Source organism: Toxorhynchites rutilus, chromosome 3, assembly GCF_029784135.1.
Source record: "Toxorhynchites rutilus septentrionalis strain SRP chromosome 3, ASM2978413v1, whole genome shotgun sequence".
NCBI lineage: Eukaryota > Metazoa > Arthropoda > Insecta > Diptera > Culicidae > Toxorhynchites > Toxorhynchites rutilus.
Genome location: NC_073746.1, coordinates 328938044 through 328959789, shown reverse-complemented (window position 1 = coordinate 328959789; position 21746 = coordinate 328938044). Strand labels below are relative to the sequence as shown.

At 40.5% G+C, this 21746-nt stretch overlaps 1 protein-coding gene across 6 annotated transcripts in view; it reads left to right on the top strand.

The window, feature by feature from the left end:
- The first annotated feature begins 6900 nt into the window (after window positions 1-6900).
- The window catches only part of LOC129775659 (uncharacterized), a 47857-nt gene continuing 33011 nt past the window's right edge, over window positions 6901-21746 (top strand). The window contains exons 1-3 of one of the 6 annotated variants that reach the window (XM_055780649.1): window positions 6901-7023; window positions 9026-12812; window positions 21573-21739. In XM_055780649.1, coding sequence (XP_055636624.1) covers window positions 9223-12812; window positions 21573-21739 — 3757 coding nt within the window. In that variant the 5' untranslated portion in view covers window positions 6901-7023; window positions 9026-9222. Of the gene's footprint in view, window positions 7113-7145; window positions 7458-9025; window positions 12813-21572; window positions 21740-21746 lie in introns of those variants that run through there. The other 5 variants (XM_055780644.1, XM_055780645.1, XM_055780646.1 and 2 more) reach the window with 5 other exon arrangements.

Here is a 21746-nt window from a genome sequence, read left to right as displayed (position 1 = left end):
AAGTATGTCCTAAGGTGGACCAACTTGCTAAAACTACTCTTCAGCCATCTTGGAAGTCTACTGTGTTTTGCTTGTAAACAAAACACAATACGCTATTGCCCAAGCTCGCTGATGATCAGTCTGTCTCTTTCACGCTACAAGCAAATAATTCCCCTTCTACTTTCTTCCGTGCTGTTTTCATATACCGCTCCCCTAACCAACTTAGTGACGAAACGGCCTCTCCTAGTACCATAGACCCGTCTTGGTGGTACCTGTACAACGCTGTACACGTACAGCGCTAGTACAGTTGTATGTCTGTCCATGGTATTAGGCTAAGGTTACTTTGGATAGGAGTACGCACGAAAATTTGATTGTACGAATAGAAACAAACAATTTTGTTCGATAGAAACAGACGAATTCGAAAGAAGCAAGGGGGAAGCAATGTAACCACACCAATACAACTCAATGTGGTTGTTTACTTTCACTATTGCATACCATTTGTACGATCACTTCTCTGCATTCAGTGTCACCGCCGCCTTAGGCCAGGCGCAAATTGAGACGCGTATATCGCGAGTAACTTGGCGCGATATAACGCCTGTTTTGTGGCTACCCAGCAAACATTAAATCGCATAACAAGCGTATATATATATAACATCATAAGCCCTAAAATTTGGTTGGTATATAATGCGCCTAACTGGCATATGCATGCAAAAGTGGAGGCCATATACCCAGCAAACATTAAATCGTATAATTTTGCGCGTGCCAAGTCTTACAAGAAATCCGAATAAATCAGAATCGCATATAATATCAATCAAAGTATGTGTCGTGTATATTTGAAATCGCATAAAATGTAAAAACTCGATTTTATATACCATTATCAAATTAAGTCGCAATTCGGTATAACAAACATCAATTTTATGATGTACATTGTCGTAAAATATATTTAATCCGCATCATATGCGTATATTACGCTGATGCAGTTTGTGTGTCGTATAAGCGTATAATTTAAATCGATTCAGTACTGTAGTAAATCGTGTTGCATGCTGAAGAAAATCATGAAACAGTAAATCATATTAGATCCTAATAAAGAACATATTACATCATATTGAAATGTCAATGACAAGCGTATATATAACATCATATGCCCTAAAATTTGGTTGGCATATAATGCGCCTAACTGACATATGCATGCAAAAGTGGAGGCCATATACATACATGGCAAATGCTTACCGAATTTGTTTGGATGAATATGGAACTTTGACCGGCTATAATAGCGATTATGTTGAAATTGAATTGCGATCTAATATGAATATATTCATAAATTGTCAAAGCACCCAATACGACTTTTGCCATACTCATATACAATTTATTACAGACATAGGAAAAAAAAAAGAAATGGCGTAAAATATTTTCGTGAAATGTGTATTATAGTCTCACGAATCGCCATTTTTATATATGAGTATTTATGTTTGTAGAAATAATAATTATTTAATTGACCTGTGTTGGGAGTGGGATATATATGTTTAAAATGGCACAGATTGATGTTTGGTGAAAACTGCTCCGATGTGGGTTCGAACTCCGGTCGTCTGGATTATCATCCACCAGCTATCTCTCGCGGCTATCTGAAATTTAATTCAACAGCGGTTAAAACTCATACATATGATTCGATATGATATATTTCATTATTTTCGAGTGCATCAGCATTTCATTGACATTTCAATATGATGTAATATGTTCTTTATTAGGATCTAATATGATGTACTGTTTAATGATTTTCTTCAGCATGCAACACGATTTACTACAGTACTGATTCGATTTAAATTATACGCTTATACGACACACAAACTGCATCAGCGTAATATACGCATATGTTGCGGGTTAAATATATTTTACGACAATATACATCATAAAATTGCTTCGGTGTTCTACTTTTTCGTTGACGAACAAGTACATCAAGCTTCGTTGATTCGAAGATAACCCTGATGATGGACATTTTCGTAACATCCTGACTAGAGACACCTTCGCCACCATACCCTTCAAAATCAGCAAATCTGGATTTCCCGGGGCTCTGGCAACCCTATCCCATCCAATGCAAATTGAGCGTAGGCAGCATAGAACAGGGCTCGCGCTTAGCGGGCTCACGTATTGTTTGATGTTTGGAGTCATATATGTTAATATTTGATTACGTTAGATAGTTTCCTTTGGCAAGCGATGTTTGGTTACTCATCCGGAAGCATTCTTGACGATTTACAATTAAAATCACAGCTGAAGAATCGCGCGGAGCACTTCATTTTTAATTTTAGGTTATGATTTCTATGCTCATGATTTTCTATGCTGGCTACTAAAAGGCGGCCATCTTAGCAATCCCTTGGGATTTCCATCATAGACATTCAATTTAATCTACACTTTAAACACGGGATAGTAACATCAATCAAAAAAGTGGGACCGATTCGAGATTGCTTTTATGTAAACAGTGAACTTTTTTACACTGTAAAAATTGCACTGACTTGCACTGACAAGTGAATGATATTGTCATTTAGTGCGAGATGCCTCAAAACAGCTGGGAATAAATATTGTTTATGCATACAGTAAGTTACATTTAATGCAACGTTCAGATTATTGGACAGACCTGTAATGTGACACGTTTAATTGGATTTTTTTGTAAACATCGAGCTCGGGGCCCAAATTATGGCGCCACATTAAAATTGCCACCAGACGTCGACACTGTACAACTCACATCGCCAATGTTCAATTACAGGCCAAAATCGCCTCCAAAGCGACACTGAGTGGTGCCTTGGCATGTCGTATTAAATTTAAATTACTGTATTATATTGTTATTTATGTTCGCATCATAAGCAACACACATTTATTTTCCACATGCAACAGTATTCACGACGATTGGATGGATGAATATACGACTCATACATGCATCTAGTACGACTATTGTCATGCGTATATACTATTTACTACAGACAACCAAAAAACGAATGGCGGAAAACGTTCTCGATAATTATAATAATTATTATTTTTGATTTTTGTAAATACATGTATGTTTGGAATACTACGATGAAAACTATTTTTAATTAGTTCAACTTCGTCATTCAATTGCACTTAACTCAAAACTGTAAACATGAGATTATGAACTTGACGAACCAAGCTGCCAAGTATACCAACCCAGCAAACATTAAATCGTATAACTATCGTATATAAAGCATCGAATATCTGATATTTTGGGTGGTATATGATGCGCCCAAATAGCATATACAGGAAGATATCTCTAATCCTCGACATACCGAGGCACTACTCAGTGTCGCATTAGAGGTGATTGGCTTGTAATTCGACATTCACGATGATAGTGGTACAATGTCGTCGTCTGGTGGCGACTTTCAATCTGGGGCCATACTTTGGGTACCAAACTCGATGTTTACAAAATATCCTATTTGAGATGAAAATGTCCAATTATTTGTGTCCCATTACAGGTCTGTCCAGTTAACTATATGTCGAATTAGAATTACATGCAAGGTTATTAGGCAATACCTAATAACATAATAAGTCTGTTGTCATACAAATATACGATTCATCACTGCCATAAAAAAATGGCGGAAAATATTAAAGTAAAATGTTCGGCCCGGGGAATCACCATTTTTGTATGTATATAGAACCTTTATAAGCATTTATGTTTGTACAAATAGAAATTAATCAATTGACTTTTAGGAATATAAATGTTTGATATGAGTGGTGGCGACGGTTATAAAATTGCTCCGATGGGATTTGAACTCCGGTTGTTTGGATTATCAAGCCGCAGCTATCTCGTACGGCTATCTGAAATATGATTTTAGAGCAATTAAAGCTCTTACATATGATATGAAAGAGTTGCAATCGGATACGTCATTCCTGATTGTTTATTGTGCCTTAGTGGAATATCGTAAAATTTATATAGAAATGGTTAAATAAAGTTCAGTAATACATGTTTCAAGTAATCAAATAACATGAAGTAAAAAATTTAATTCACATTTTAACAATTTAAAACTGCCTTCGGGCCTGCCCAGCAAACATTAAATCGTAAAAAATTTCGAGGGGTTGTATCCGAGACACGACCGCTTAGAACGTAGGACTACGTAATCTTTTTTCTGTTGAAATTTGATGGTTTATCATTTAGAATTTTATTTTGCGAATACGTCGAAATTTCATAAATAACTCTTTAGTAAAAAGTTCCGGGGACCCTGAAAAGGTTTAACGACTTGCGTAGTTTTGTAGAATCATTTCGAGAAGCAACGATCATTTTTTGCCTTTGCGAGAACAATACACTAAATCGCAATTTGTTTCTTTATATCAATGCACGCATTGCACTGAATATTAACGAGAGGTATCTTCCGTGCATCGCCATCAAAAACAAATGAACTCTCTGAGTTTCAAGTATCTATAATTCAAAAGAAGAAGAAGAAGTGCATCGCCATTTAACAAGCATCAAACACGCGTCTAACAGATGCACACAGTTGCAGTGCTAAAAATGAAACATCGCGAGAATGATCGTTTATGAAAATCGTTTCTCGACTCTCGGTCAAAACCGCCATCAAAGTTTCTAAGTTTCGCGCAACGAAAACAAGCAACACACAAAAAACGAAACACTGATGTTTAGAAGCGACCTATAATCATTTGCACTCTTCTCTTTTTTCGCCTGCTTTGCCATGACTCGGATGGTTGTGTTAATTGCAATGCCAGATGCAGTTCAAGTGAAGTATTCGCTAGCGTTCACAGCTCGAGGGGAAACATTAAACACAAAACGAGCAGAATAAGCGACCTTTGTTGTTTCGGGCACAGAAAGATTCTGAGAATTTTCCTCAGAGGAGATGCAATACTTATACGCTAGCGACAGCTTACTTACTATGCAAGGGTGGAGTTTACTTCGTAAATTTTCTCTTTTCGCTATCCCCTTCGTTGTTTCTATTCTAGTGGCTGCATAAGTTACCCGTTATTGACAGCTCTGTTCGGGAAAGCACACAAATGGACAGAACAAATGTATGGGAAAATGGGAATGCTTCCAATTTTCATCAATTTAAACCATATACAGACTATGGGATTATAATGTATAGCATATCAAACAAAAAAAAATCATAGAAAATTTCCAATTCAAATGGTCTGTAAATCGATTAAATCCGTTCGTAGCAAAAAAAGTTATTAGCGTTAACTTTATTTCAAAAAAACGTGACCTGTTTTCTGATTTGGCCCCCCTCATGTAAGACGTAGTCCTATGTCAAAAATCTAAAATTGAAGACGATATACATACATCCAAGACACATTACTTATATGATATGTATAACTGGCATATGCATATGAAATTGGAGGCCATATACATGTATATGGAGTATATGATGTAATATAAACGATAATTATACGATTTAATTTTTTCTAGGATGTATGTATATCGCCTCCACGTTTGCATGTATGGGCTGACTAGGCGCATCATATACATGCAATTTATATTAATCATACTTGTATGTTTGAGAATATAATCCTCAAAATAAATCATTACACTAAACCTTCGTTTCAAACAACTTATACAGTAACCAAATCACGCAATAAACATCAAGAATTGCGGGGAATCTCTCATCAGTATTTGTTCAAATTTAAAAATTTGCTTAACTCCAGTATTGTTGACAACTTTTATGCATTCAATTAAATCGTACGATAAATCATATATCAACATGAACATTCCCACCTTTCATCCATCATTAAACACCTCGTAGTAGAAATCTGTCAGTACACTGAGAGAAATAATTAGTAAATATAACGAATATTTTGGTAAATACTACCAATCTATAGTCATTTTCGACCGTACTAATAAACACATATGTCAAGCAGAACCATGATTCGGAAGCCCAATATCGGCTACATTTTCTCGCCGAAAATGCACGTATCAGAATTATATCCTTATTATACCTCCGTATTGCCTTATGGGAACAATGAAAATGGTTAATACGCGCTTTTCTCACCAATTTTCAGATAAGACAATATCCAAGCTTACTAATGTTATCGAGTAAAATATACTAATCTCTGGTAGGGATGCGGGTTTGTTGACATTATGTACAAAAAATCTGTACATTCTACTAATTTAGCATTACCAAATGTATTTAGTAGTTTTCGACCGAGGATTTTTCTAAGTAGTTTTCGACCGAGGATGCATACACTCTCTCGCCTAGAAGTATATCCTAAAGTGGGCCAACTTGCTAAAATCACTCTTCAGCCATCTTGGGAGTCTACTGTGTTTTGTTGGTAAACAAAGCACAATACGCTTGAGCCCAAGCTCACTCATGATCAGTCTGTCTCTTTCACGCTTCAAGCAAATAATTCCCCTTCTGCTTTCTTCCGTACTGTTTTCATATACCGCTCCCCTAACCAACTTAGTGACGAAACGGCCTCACCTAGTACCATAGACCCGTCTTGACACTCTCCTACGAAACATAGTGGAAAAAAATATATCCGTCGATGTAAACAAGCGGTGAAGAAGGAGACACTTTTCGACGAGTGATTTGTATGAAGTTCCACTGCCGTGCTTTAACCATCAATATTTCCGTCAATTTTCTGTCATTTGTATTAAGCCAGCGGAAACAAACTATTTTGATTGCTCAAAGCAGAAGATTTCGAACGAAGCAAGGGAAGAAATGTAACCACACCAATACAATTCTATGTAGTTGTTTACTTCTCATGATTGCATGCGTCTCGTGCAGCCACATTTTCGTAAGAAGCTGCAAGCAGTGTCACCGCGGCCTAAGGTGTGCAAAGTACAAAAAATAGCGGTCTTGGCCATGTAGTCGAATACGACATGTCAAAATCCCACCAGTAGCACACGGCTGTAGCCCGAAAATGGCTTCCCTGGTGCGGTTGCCATTCGAGCAGACTTCGTGAGTCGCCGTGTTCGAGCACTAGCAGTGTTTTGTGTGTGCGCTAGACTGAAGTTTAACGATTGTGTGGAGCAGCTTGCTCAAGTTTCTAGAAATCTTTTGGCCACTGCGGTGTTATCGGGTCGGTCAATCGCCGTTAAAAGTACGTTCCGACGTCGTGGTGCCATTTATGGCTGTTATCGCGTGCATTCGACGTGCTTTGGAAGGTGAAAATCGTGTCTGGAAAAGTAGGTGATTTCCATTTTTCTGATGGATTTCACATATATACAACAGTGCTGCTAGAGCGCGAGTGAACGAGAGAGGAAACATTGTCGCTGATCGCTTTCTGTATGGGTGGGAGCGGGAGAGCTGCGTTGAGTGTGAAAAAAAAGTAGAAGCAAAGTGCCGCTGCTGGCTTCTCGTTGATCTGATAGAAAGAGTGCTGTTTCCTCGTCCGAAATAGTTTTTCTATGAGATTACGAAGGATTACCGGTTGAAAATGGTTCGTGAATCAGTTCAGTGAATGAAGAATATATGTAATCGTGTGGAGTACACAGCTAAAAAGCTACGTGAAACAGTGAAGTTGAATGGGAAGAGGTTAGGTGTTACTTTTTCCTCTCTCGAGTGTGTGACGGTTGCATAAAATGGAAGCGAAGACGTGCGTGAGCTCAAATTAGGTTGAAAAAAGTAGTTCGGGCGCTTTTTTATCAACCGAAACGTACTTTGCTTCAGTGGTTCATATGCCGCTATGTCCACCCGCGAATTGTTTTGATTATGAACAGCAACAGCATTTTGGCATTTCTCCCCATCGAACATGCATCAGCAGCAGCAGCCGCAGTAGGCTAAACGATCAAAGCAGCAACCGAAAGCGCACAAAGTGTAAAAAGAACAAAGTGTACGAAAGAAGAGAGCCCAGCAGTGAGAGAGAGAAACGAAAAGCGAGGAAAAATTTCATTGCCCCCATTCGAGCAGTTGTCGACAGCGCGAGCGAACGACTCGAACCCCCGAAAGAAGTCAGTCGCATCGAAACCAGCAGCAACAGCAGCAGCAGCTAATGAAACGACCCGCAAACAATACCAAAAGGGACGCTTACTGATAGTATGGGTGTACGATGCGTGGAAAAAGCGGGCCAATCTAGCTCTCATACACACTTCGATCGTTATATGTGTGGATGTGTGCGTTTGAAGTTGAATCCGCTTATGACGACGACTACTAATGTAAACAAAGCAGCGAGCACACCAACACTTACGTAACGACGACGGAAACGGTAGTTTGTGGACTGCGGGTTTGAGTACGCAATTTAGGGATTTTTTAATGAAGCAAACAAAAAAGGGCTTTTTTCATAACATTTGCTGTTCTGGCAATATTGAAATCGTTCGTTCGATCTCATAAAGAAATAATTTCTTTGCATTGGAATATGATTTCAAATTTTAAATCATTTTCAATGTTCTGTTATTACAAACTGTCCTTCGAAAAGACTGCCCATATAATTCAAAAAAATATTTTTATTAGATTGTACATATCCGATTGCATTCACGGTTTTGAAATATTTAAACATGAAATTCATTTTCAATCATTTTAATTTTAAAATAGAATAATTCTCATGTTGTTTCAGTGGGTTCTGTAAAACAATCTCTTGTAGCCTTTTTGTAGCCACAAGTATTAAAAAATCCCACAATGCAAGAAGGCAAGTGAACCGCAGCCGGACGAAGATTGCTCGAATATTTCCGTCCCTCGTAGAAAAAAAAAGCCTGTCCTTGTAGTTGTGTTTGCTTTCACAGCAGCAGTATTGGTGAGGCCATACAATGTCATATAAGCTATGAGAGCTGCTGTTTTCTTGCTTGGCCTGCTGCTCGTACTTTGACGACTGATTCAAGTTCCACGATTACCGCTTTTCTGCTGCTGCCGATTTCGCCGTGACTGACGTCTCAACACCGCTACTATTTTTTATTTCTCTCGCGCGCGCTTGTTTCCATTCCTCCTCCCTGTGGGTCGGGCTTCTTTGAACTGTGGACATCACTTATTATATGATATGTTGTGTGTGTTTATATCTACCCTCCGATTGATGATGATGTTCGTACAATGGCTCGAAAAGAAGCAAATCAATATTATTACAACTTTACGACCATATTTTTCATCTTTACTGAAACCAAACGCTTTTACAGTGAATTTAAGGAAAACGTGAATTTTTTCCCCGAATCTGGAATGTGCAAGAAGAAAAGCGCTGCTCGCGAGCGAAAGTAAAGTGTTGTGTGAATAATTGTAGAAAAGTGACAACAGAAGAGGTAAACAAAAGCAAGCAAAAGGAAGACAAACAGTGAATAGACGAGACGCGAGATGCGACCACAACAGGTGAATAATAATGGTCGATTCTTGTCCGTTGGCCGTCGCTGAGAATGTCCATCATAGAAGAATCAACGGCAACCTCAGCAGCGTCGACCAGAAAAAGCAGCTGGAAGTGCTAAAGATGAACAGTGCAGATGCGCTGGACGCTGGAGTTTCGTCACCGGAAGTAATAGAAGAGGCCTTAGAGAAGGGTCAACAGCAGGACGAAGTAATAATTGTATCGGAGGAGGACGAAGAGCAAGAGAATGGTGATCGAGCGAAGAACGGGAACAGTTCGATTATCGTGGGGGGATCTTCGAAGCATGAGCAGGAAACGGTTCTAACTAATTGCCAGGGTAAGGCACAGATACTGAACAAGAAAGACCAAGAAGAAGATGAAAACAGGGCAGGCGACAATTTTGAAATAATAGAAATTTCATCAAGTCCACCACCGGAAGAAGACACGAAGCAAAGTGGAGTCGCAACAACTGAAGGAGACGAGGTCAATCATAAGTTCGTGAATAACAACGATAACAACGCTGTACACAACAAGCACAAATTTGTTGGGGTTTTGGATGGGAAAACTGCCAATAACAACATCGTTCTGCAGAACTGTGTTATTCGACCGACTTCACAGGAATCCCCCAAGGAGGATAACCGCAACAATCCCAGACAGGAACCAATGGGACTTTCTGAAGAAAATCGTAAGGTTGAACCATTGAAGATCAACCTGAATCGGGAACCGATCCGGACAATAATAAAACTGCCACCGAGCTCGGGATCTGCAACGGATCAACCGCCTAGCTCTCCAAAGATTACGATAAAGCCGTTGAAGCCTCCACAGGACGTGGAATCCACTCCCATCAATAGCATTCCAAAGCTTACGATCAAACCGGTAGTACATCATGAGGAGTCCGGTGGTAGCGTTTCGGCAAACACCGAACAAATGCAGATCATTCCTAAGCTGCTTATCAAAAACTCTTCCCAGGACGGTTCCGGCGCAGATGGAGCTGAACCACACATTGTGCCTAAGCTTACAATACGCGGTGTCAATCATAGCATCTCGAGCGTGGGAACCAATTGCAATGACACATCGAGTCCAACGACGCAGAATTCCTCAACAGTGTCCACGTCTAACTCGCCTCCGATGGTTCCTAAGCTAACAATAAAGAAAGATAATCATCATCACCACAGTAGTCACCACCACCACCATCATCATCATTCGCACCACAATAACCGGTTGGTGAAAGAAGACGAAACATCGTTAAGCTCGCCCACGGTTCCAAAATTACACATCAAAGCAATACCGGAACTAATCCCTACACCAGGTTCCAGCGGTACCAGCACTAATTCTGGTGTTCCAGTTTTAACCAGCTCGGAAGGAGTTAAATTAACAATCAAACCGATTCCGGAACCACCGCTACCGAAATTGACCATCAAGACGAGCTCACTGGACACTAGCGATGTTTCTGTTGTTTCATCAACTAGCAGCAGCTTTTCGCCGAAGCTAGTCACACCGCCCTTAGCATCTCCAAGCGATCAGCATTCGAGCATATCGTCCACGATTCCGAAGCTCACCATAAAACCAATCCCCAAGCCACCACCGGCCATTCCTCGGGATCCTTCGGATGTTCCGATCCCCAAGCTTACCATCAAACCGATGCCACCTAAACCACCAATCCCATCGGAGGACAGCTGCTCGAGTGAAACCAGTATTAATTCGCTAGAATCGTCACCCGTTTCATCGTCTTCGTCGGCTCCTAGTTCCGTCATGCATTCTCCTTCTGTGGTTCCAAAGCTGACAATTAAAGTCCCAAAAGAAAACGACTCCGTTGTGACATCCTTACCCCAACTCACGTCCGGTTCCAGCACAACAACCGTTGCAAATGCGGTAACGGCTGCTTCTACGATTCCGGTGGTGACCAAGTTGAACATTAAATCGATTCCTTTACAACCGAAAGAACAGAAGGCTCCCGGAGACTCCGCCCCGGTAAATCATCATCTGGATGAACGGGAATCGATAGTCATCCCGAAGGTCACCATAAAGACTATTGCAAATCCCCGAAGTCAGGAAATTGAAATCCTTTCGACGCCAAAAGTTACGCTGAAACCAATTCCAAAGCCTGAAGCGATATCAGAACCGTCCAATAGCGGCAGCGCATGCAATATTATCACCAGCCAACAACAACAGCAACCGCAACCGCTTGAGGTGACCACGACTAACTTCAAGTCTTTGGATTCGGGATGCGATTCGCCAAGAATAATTCTAAAAATCAATAAAGGGAGTTCATGTACGACGACCACTCCTACGGTGGCAGCGGCATCTGAGAGTGAAGAACCCGCTAACAAAATAGAAGAAACCAACACGAACGACCTAAAACGGCCGATTACGGAGTCCCCCAAAAATTCCGCTGATGTCACGGAGCCCAAAAAATTAAAGTTCAGTTTCAATCATCAATTGAGCACGTGCATCGTTCAAAAGAAGCCACCTCAAGGGAGTGATGTTATCGTGATAGACGATGACAGCAAGTCCGACGCGATCGAAGAACCGCCACGTCCTCCAGTAGAACAAAAACACGCAGTAAAACCACCTCCTCTACTGATACAGATATCTAAGGTGAACGCTGTTAGCTCCATTGGGCTGAAACCTTCCGAAGTGAAACCCGAGGTGGAAAGTAAGCTAAAAGAGATTTTAACTAAAACCAAACGACAACGAATAGTCGTCCAATCGCCACATGTAGAAACTGAGTCTCGTCCCCGACGGGCAGCTGCTTTACAAGCGATCCCTGCGTCGTTGCTTTTGCGAAGACACCCTGCTGTAGCACCACCGGCCCAGGTCGTCCAACCGGAACCAACTGTTGCCGCAGGAATTACCAGCGTATTGCTGATCGAAAATGACGAAGGTTCCAGCTCGGATTGTATGATCATCGACGATCCGCTAACGCTAGCCGAACGGAATGGAACATCCTGTAGTAGCAGTAGCAGCAGCAGTATTAGCGCCCCCTCAAGCGCTACAACTGTTACGCCTGCTCCGTTGACCCCAGCAACACCCACAACAGTAATTATCTTACCGCCAAAGGTAAGAATGAGTACCCGAAGTGGTGCTGGTCTTCCCCAATCGAAAGATGCTAGCACGCACAAGGCCCCGGACAAAGATTCCGGCTTGGACGAGGGCAAACTCGAATCGGAAGACTCACCATTGCCAGCGAAGCGACCTCGGGGGCGGCCCAAGAAAAGCTTCCTGGGAGCTCGCAAAGATTCGGATGAAACTGCTGTGGACGACGTGTCTGCTAGATCGTCGTCGATCGTGGTGGAAGCCAACGGCGGCACAAGTTCCAGCGAGTTACCTCCAATGGATATGACGTTACTTTCCAAAGATATTCGCGCTTCACCACGGGTGGTTCTGAAACCATTAACTCCATCCCGGTTTAAGAAAAAATCTATGCTGCCACCGGTCGAACCAGAACAACCTCAGCCGGTCCAGGTTCAAGAAGCGACACCTGAAGTAACACCGGTTGTTGGGACTGTCGATGGCGAAAATTCATCATCTTCCTCGTCCAAGGTGGATCCACTAGCTGGGGCCGAAACGAAGATTAACGACAGTTTGGACCAGCAGGTGGTACCAAGGTGAGTGATGATTTGATATAACCATGTATGTTTATTATTTTTCTAGATAATAACGAGTATTCGTCGATAAGTTGATTCACGTTTTGCTTCAAATTGACCTAGACCCAATAGTATCTACTATCAATATTTTCATCGTTGATTTTCCAAAACTCTCAACTTTGATCCACCATTTATTCGTTTGATGTGTTCCCAGATATTTGATGGCACAAATACTGCGTAATTATGCAGTTTAAATTATGCAGTTTACGCTAGATACATTGTAGGTTCGATCGGTATACAAATCAACGCGAAGCCCAGTTCTTCCCCCGAAAGACCATTCTTTCCGATAATCGATGCCACATGGGAAATGAAGTTCGTTGCATTTTTGCTGGTATTTTGCGTGATAATATAAGGTTCAATATTCAACAACTAAAATCAATAATTTGTGATTAAGATTAAAATTGTTTTTCAGGAAATTTTCGAAAAACCGTCTCCCGCCCTTCAAGTAATATTATTTGCAACTAAACTATCAGTACAAAGTCATGCGATATACATACGTGGGGTTCAAGGGATTTGCAACCTTTTCTCAGTTAAGTTTTCGAGTGTTTTCTCACATGAGTGTTTTTCACAAGATCAACTCTCTGCAGCCACAAGAAGCGTTTCACTTCAGATCAACTGATTTTTTCCGGATAGCTGTCGATGATGCAATGCTACAATCAGCTTTCAACAGACTGAAATCCTCAACCTCCGTTGGACCGGATGGAATCCCAGCAATAATTCGAAAAAAATGTGCTGTCTCCAATACGAAATTCATTCAGTCTTTCGTTGTCAGCGAGTATCTTCCCTTCGCTTAGGCATACACTTTTCCGATTCACAAAAAAGGGGACAAAGGGAACGTTAATAATTATCGAGGAATCTCTGCTCTGAACGCCGTGTCGAAACTTTTTGAACTTTTGGTTATGGGACCGATATTTTCCCACTGTAAGCATTACATTTCCATCGATCAACATGGGTTCATGCCGAAGGGATCTACCACAACGAATCTTCTTCCGTTCACGACATACGTTTTTGATGGAATGTCCAATGGTTTGACCCAAACGGATGAGGTCTACACAGACCTGTCAGCTGCCTTCGACAAAATCAACCACAATATTGCAGTGCAAAAGTTAGATAAGCTTGGTTTCAGCGGAAATATTTTGCATTGGCTGAAATCTTATCTGATCGAACGCTCTCTCACGGTGAAAATTGGTGATTGTCTTTCTGATGAATTCTCAGCAACATCAGGAATACCTCATGGAAGTCATCTAGGCCCTTTGATATTCTTGATATACTTCAACGATGTAAATCTTGTATTAAAAGGACCCCGACTTTCCTTCGCCGACGATTTGTTGTTTTTCCACGTGAGGTCTGAGAGTGACGCATTATTTCTCCAGCGGCAATTGGAAATTTTCCAAAAATGGTGTGTGGACAATCGTATGACACTGAATCCAAGCAAGTGCTCCACGATCACTTTCTCAATAAGGAAAGACTCAATTAATTTCGGCTATCATCTTGATGGTGTTCAGCTAGCCAAATCGACTGTATAAAGGATCTAGTCGTTTATTAGGACTACAAGCTTAATTTCAAAGCTCATGTCAACTACACCGTTGGGAAAGCCTCCCGTAACCTCGGTTTCATTATGCGAATTGCGAGAGATTTCACAGATGTCCATTGCTTGCAATCGTTATTCTGTGCTTTGGTTCGCTCTACGTTGGAATACTGTTCAGCGATTTGGAATTCGTTTTATCAGAATGGAGTCAACAGAATCGAAGCCGTGCAGAAGCGGTTCATTCGATTCGCTTTACGGCGTTTGCAATGGAATAACCCTCATCAGCTACCAAATTATGAGAGACAATGCCAACTAATCAGTATCGAAACATTACACGTACGGAGTGATCTCATCCGTGCCTTACTGATATACGACGTCTTGACGGCTAGAACGGAATGCCCAGTGATACTAGAAAACACCAATCTCCAAATTCAACCTCCAAATCTACGGAACCATGCCTTCCTTCGAGTACCTTTCCGCCGTACTAATTATGGATGCAACTCAGCCATTCAAGGACTACAACGTCTGTTCAACAAAGTAGCTTCGGGCTTCGACTATCATAATTCACGAAATGCAGTTCGGCAAAATTTTATTGTACTTATTAACAATTTCCACTAATATCATTAAGGCAGTGATGTGCCTGTTGATATCTGAAACAAATAAACAAAAGTATTTTCTTTTGTGATCGATACACTTGGCTGGTCTAGACGATTTATCTTTATCCCACTTGTTTACTTATTTAGGCTCATTAGCATTTTAGCTGTAACAGAGCCGGATTTAATCGTGTACAATAAGTTGAAAATTACACATTAGCCATTTAGGCGTAAGAGTATTCCTTCTGATGTTTCCTGATGTTTATTGTGTGAACGTAGTTATTTTTATATTGAGTTTTATTGAGACTGAAACTTAAACTTAAAGCGCATAAACTTTTCATTCGGCGGAAATATCTTGATGCTGATGATGATGGACACCATTGCCGCCGCCGACGACTGACTGTCGAATTGTAATTGGTACTGAAAAATTAAACCACAGAACGGACAATGTATGCAATTATTACTCTTAATGCAACTTATTCTATTTAATCAACGCATCCTTCATTGTACAGAACGCTTTCACTGAGCGGGCCGAGCAATGGACACGGGAGCAACATTCCCAAATAAACTCTCATTGTTGACACATCATACTGGCTGAAGTGTGACTGAATTTTGTTTCGTTCCGTACTTTGTTTTAAGGAGGCTTTAAACTTTACAGTTCATTTGTCTCTAACACCTGAATTTTGTATCCATTCCATTCCTTTTTATTATAGAGACTTCAAACTTCTGCAGTTCATTCATCTCATGCCCTGAAAAGTGCCCTTGTAGAAAGAAACTCTACTCCAAACTCCTTCAACTGCTTTGAAAAATACACATAACCCTTTAAAGATTAGATCATATTTTTGATGAGAAAATCGAAAAAGACATTATGGCAATTTTTTAAAGTCACGATTTTTTTATTTATACCATAAAACCAGTAATCCACCTTAAGGCGGAGTTGAGTACCTGGTCGAAAAAAATCATTTTTCTTTTGAACTGCTCATAATAGTTATTTCTTATGTTGGAAAGTTTAAAAGCAATTCTCTCGTAACTTCTGAAAAGGTCCTATGTAACAAATGTAAACAAATCGAGTTAATGAGTTAATTAGTTTTAAATCATTGAATACATACATTACAAAAACAATCGTTCAAGTAGGTATCAAAAAAATCACGAAACAACAGTTACGGTTGGTTTTTCATAGTTATTATTGACTGCTAGTGGTGAAAGTAGTGATAAATATCGATACCTTTTAAGACAATTCAGGTATATGACTTGCGTTTCCGATTTGTATCTCGGGTTTTTGCAAGACCTTTTTCCGGAGTATCTGGAAAATGATCCATCTTTGATGCCTGACATCAGAAGGTGGAATATTCGCTCGCTTCGAAGTGGATGGTTTCTTTGTGGTAATCATACGTGGGCGACCGGGAGTTTTGCAAAACATCTGGGCTTGATAGGATTTCGTAACCTCAGTCCGAAAGTTCTGTAAATTAATATTTAAATGAGGATTCCAAAAAATCTGATTTTTTTATGTTTTTAAATTCAGTAGACATCGGATCAATTTTGTCAGCGGATCCAGTGAACTTTCCGGGTCGTACAAGTAGGCCTGACACATTTGACTGTTCTCCAATCTCATATTTTTAGTGGTTTTTTTTTTGTTTGTTCTTCAATTTCCTGGTCATTGTAGTATTCATCATTGCTCAGGAAGTCGTTTTCAGGATCTACTTCGTCATGTCCCCATACCGTGCTGGAAAACAAACCTATAAAAACACAAAAATATACTCAATTTCTGCAAAACAGCTGTATCCTGATTTTCATTAGGTTACACTTCAGCAGGAGTCAATTTTTTTTTCCACCAATGAAATTCTCAAAAAGTGTGTTTGTTTTTCGTTTGGAGGGCGCGACCAAAATCGAAATATTTTTTTTCCTCTTTTATCTCGAATTTCTGACTTTCGACATAAAATACTCCTAGCAGAATCCAGCCAACATGAAACCAATGTGTCTGTATGATAGATGAAAGTATTTTGAAGACTTACTAGTGTGAGTGAACATTGAAAATAATGTCAGAATAATTTAGAAAAAAATCCGTGAAGCCCGTCTAAAGGCTTGGTTAGATTGTAGTGGGTTAGTTTCGTTCGATGTTCCTCAGCAAACCGTGTCTGCCTTTAACTATTTCAAACGACGTTCTTGATTTTTTTTTAGTTTTTTACCCTTCTCTTATGTATGCATCGTGCTTCAAGGTAATGTGATTCTTTGAGTGGTATTTGTTTTTATTCAAAAAAGCGAAACGAATTAAGTTGCACACAGTATATTATTTTATTCACCTCGAAAGGAGGCATTTAGAAGATGCTCAATGGAGGGTCCTGTTCTTTCAAGTTCTTGAACTCACGATTATTCGCTTGGTAAGCGATCAATGATCTGATACTGCCACTGTTGCGATCTCAACGACGAAGAGACTTTTCCGATTGATTAAAAGTTTCGTTTATTACAATTAAAAATTCCTATCAAAAGGGGGTTAGTACAATAATTATTCTTTCTTTTAAATTGAATTTGAATTCCTTACGTTTAATATCGTACATTTGTCGTTTCACATTCACTCTTTTGTCCTTTCAAATAGTTAATTTTTATATTCTCTGTTGACTAAATATAACAATTAGAAACGCGATTATAACTAAAAGTTATGTCGACTAACCTTGTGAACCGTATAGTGTTATTCAATATTTCTAATTCTGTCATAGAGACTTAAAATTTTTGGGAAATTTAAATCTACAATCACTTTACATAAATAATTACTTTATATAAATTGTCAAGCACTTTTATCCCTTGTTTTGTTTTTATCTCTATCCCATCACTCATTCGTATATCACAAAAAAAGCGGATTTCTCATCATGAGCAAGTCGTTGGATAATTGGTGAGAAGCAACGAGGGCTTTCTACCAATTGGCGGTAGCCATTATGGCCTGGCCGATGGCATTATAGCGTCGTTTCTTGAGACCGATCAGCGTAACATCACATCCTAACAGGCCTGGGTTCAATTCCACCTGATGCTGTTAGGATTTTCCAAATGATTTTCTGGTTGTGTCTTGCTTAGGAAAGGTAGTCCAAGCTCATATGTTTTTTAGAGCGGAATCGCCTGTCCCCCGACAAACCGCGTAGAGATAGTTTTGCATCAGCTACCGGGAATTTCAATTCCCCAACCAATTCCACCACGTCTCCTCTGGCGAGCCCTCCAAGAGCGTAGTCCGCCCCCAACCAGTGGAGCATATACACACTATAGTACACTGAGAGATTTGAAGATTTTTCACCGAAACCTGTGTCCGTCGATCATCGCATTCCAAGAGGTAAATTAAGGAACATCAATGGAATGTCCAGAAAATCTTTGGAGGTAAATTTTTTGGGCTTGAAGGACCCGAAAATGAATCTGGGGTACTTCTACGTTCAAAACCGCACATGGGGAATGTAAACACCAGACGTTAGGGTGAATATCATCGCCGAACTCTTGGAGTTAACCTTAACCCCAGCACGGACATCTTCTGTCGAGATACCACCAGAAAAGCCGATGTGTCGATGTTGGGTGGGCAAAGGTGAAACAAGGCAAAATTAAATGAGGTCATAATGGAAGCGGCGGAGTTTACGGTTCTAAAACTGAAACTTACCCGGATGATAGAACGCTGTACTGGTGGTTCGAGGACATCAAAAAGGGGATTAAGTGAATACCGATTAATGGCTTGGGGAAGGAAGCGGCAATAAACAAATACCGGGCGCAGCACATAAGTTGGACAGTTGGACTGGTTTATTAGAATCCAGAAGTAAGATCCACTCCTCTGTCGATCTTTGGGGCTGGTTCAACGCAATAAATGAGAAGAGGAGACTTCACAACTCCATTTTACAAGTGTAAGGTACTACCCTCAAACACGCTCGGGAAAGATTTTGCGGGATTGTCCTGCGGATATGATCCCAAGTTTATTCGGCGACAGAGAGTGTACACCAGTTCTGTCAATAGCTTCGTGGCCCCGGTGGGTCATCCTGATAAACACTACAACTCAAACCTATCCATCGATTAACTTTCCGTCGCAATGCGTTCCGCCAACAGAGGGCCCACTCCGACAGCGTTGACTACAAGGTGCTCAAACAGCTTTCTCTGCTAGGGCAAACCACCCTCCTAAATATCTTCAACGACCTCTGGTCGGAGACAAAGGATCGTAATACTAACACCCAAGATCAGTCGAGCAGCAATACTGTTAAAAGCTACCGGTTAGTTCCATTGACCTCTTGTATGATCACCTTTCTGTCCGAAAACAGAAAACTAGATTATCGGCAGACCGCCCTCCGATCGGGTATGGGCAATAACTCATATTTTACGACCCTTGAGGAGGTGATAGTTGAAGCCAAAAGAAATCATCACGTTGCGATGGTAGACCTGGGAAAGGCATATGCGTGGATCCCACTAGTTCTGGAAACGTTGGCAGATTGGGGTGTAGTCGGCAAGTTACTATACTTTAGCAAGAACATCGCCACAAGTTGAACATTCGAGGTCAAATTAGGAAACACCAGCTCCGGAAATATCCACCAGGAAACTGGGATACTTAGGCTTGCTCAAAACAATTTCTAAACACCATCGGAGCAACAACAGGAAGGTATACTCACGGGTGGCCAAAGCGATTATCCACAGCCGCCTCACCTATGACCTTGAACTGCCGTGTTTGGCCTGAGACAAGCACCTAAAAATACTGGCACCGGTCTACTACTATCTACGCCAGCAGATTAGGATTGGGCGATCTTGGATCGATATTTAGAATATCGACCTTTTCCTCTCCGATTTCCGATTTTTTTTGATCGATTCTTTGTACTCCAAAAATCGATCTTTTCTTTTCGATCTTTCTAATCTTTTTAATCGCAGAATTTTTTTTGTTAGTTTGTTTTTCAGTGAACATTAATTTAATTCTCATCAAAAATTATCTGACAAAATTCATAAACATCCCAAACAAGGTTGTCAAATTAGTGGTTGTAAATTTAGGAGAAGTAGATTTGTAAGATTGGTCATTACAAAACAAGTGGTCACAAGTTATATTTACACCATCACATTCATTAGACTGACAGTGAAAATTCTGACAAAATTTGATGGTGACATATATATATATATGAAGCGTTCTAGAACTAGGACTGCTACCAAGATTTCGACTAAATGCCAGACGTATGTCACGGTTGAATTTTGTGGGATTATTGTCAGCGTAGTTCTGGATGAATATCAGTTGTTGATTTCTAATGATAATTTTCAACTAGTTTATTTAATTAAAGAACTTTCAAGTTTTTTGTGATCTTTAATCTGAGATTCAAAATAGAATGTCTTTGATGTTTGAATAGAAATGTGAAAAGACAACAATTACATGGAACAAGTAAAAATTCAGCAAAGATCGATTCTTTGGTACCGATTTAATCAGTGAATCGATCTTTACGCCGCTTGGAGAATCGATTCATCAAGATCGAACTTTTTCTAAAGATCGCGCAATCCTACAGCAGACTCTTGCAAAAATCAGCGGTGGCGACGTAATATACTTGTCTGTGCTTGGTAACACCATCTTGTGGCGGATGTCACGTTGACAAAAAAATCTGGTTTTGGGCGAATGTTTGAAGATTTCCAGCTGTGCAAGCGTAACGGTAATGGTATAAGGAACAACAAGCGGTCAGGGAGAAACACCCATTGCATTGTTCTCATGTGGATTCCTGGTAACGAAACGGTCGATCATTTTGTTGAAATTCGGCACACGGAGGTTTCGCTGAACGATGTGAAATTGTGGATCACCAACTCCTTTCACACCTTTTGGGCCGAAAGGTAGCTCGCAGAGAGGGATCAATTTCTGCGGAAAGTAAAAGGTTTCATCACGAGGATCGAAAATGTCAAGGAAATGAGGGAGCAGCGATTTCTCGTGTATCTGTCCGAAATGAGAAAATCTGAGAAACATGTTTGGGTTCAGGCAGAGTGTACCAGAAGTCCTGCGTGACGATCCGTCGAGAGATGGAGTCTTATTTTGTTACTTGAAAGATGCTGGATCATTTTACAAAATTTACCATCTGTGGAGCCATCTTTTCAGTTTTTTACGTAAGTAAACGTTCGCCGTCTCATTGTTCTACCGTTCTATGTATACAGTATTCAAACCATCGCTTCTAATATTGCAGTTTAACGGTTTCAATTTGAACCGTTGATCAAATGGGAAGACAAAATAGCTCGATGGCAACACTTACGCAGTTTTTCTTATCAAATTTTAAACATTCTTTGAAGCATGAACATTTGCATTCATATGTCGTTTAGCTGATATACAACAGCAAAGTTCTTCCACACTCATGAAATCAGCTGATTTTTATCCAATGCTGATGTCACACTTCATCGTAGCCACTCTGCGATTCACTCTCTCGTACCTTGTGGAATGATAGTGTGGTAGTGGATGCGAAGGACGGTAAACTCTGTAAATACAACCGTTGAAGCCACCGTAGCACCCAGCAGCACGGATCACAGCAACGGAACGTAGGAAAATTTTCGCGCCAAAAACGTGTCTCATTCGTATTGCTTCTCTATTTTGTGCATCGAACGTCTAATCATACAACGGTTTTGTATTTCCTTTTCCAGAGCCCGTGGGCGAGGAAGTCGTGGTGGTCGAGGCAGTCGAGGTGGTAGAGGAAGTCGCGGTGGACGTGGAAGAGGAAGTCGTGGAGGAGGTCTAGGACGAGCACGTGGACGGGGGCGAGGTCGAGGACGAGGGTCTAGAGGTGGAAAAATAATCTCAATCGAACCCGGTAAGTC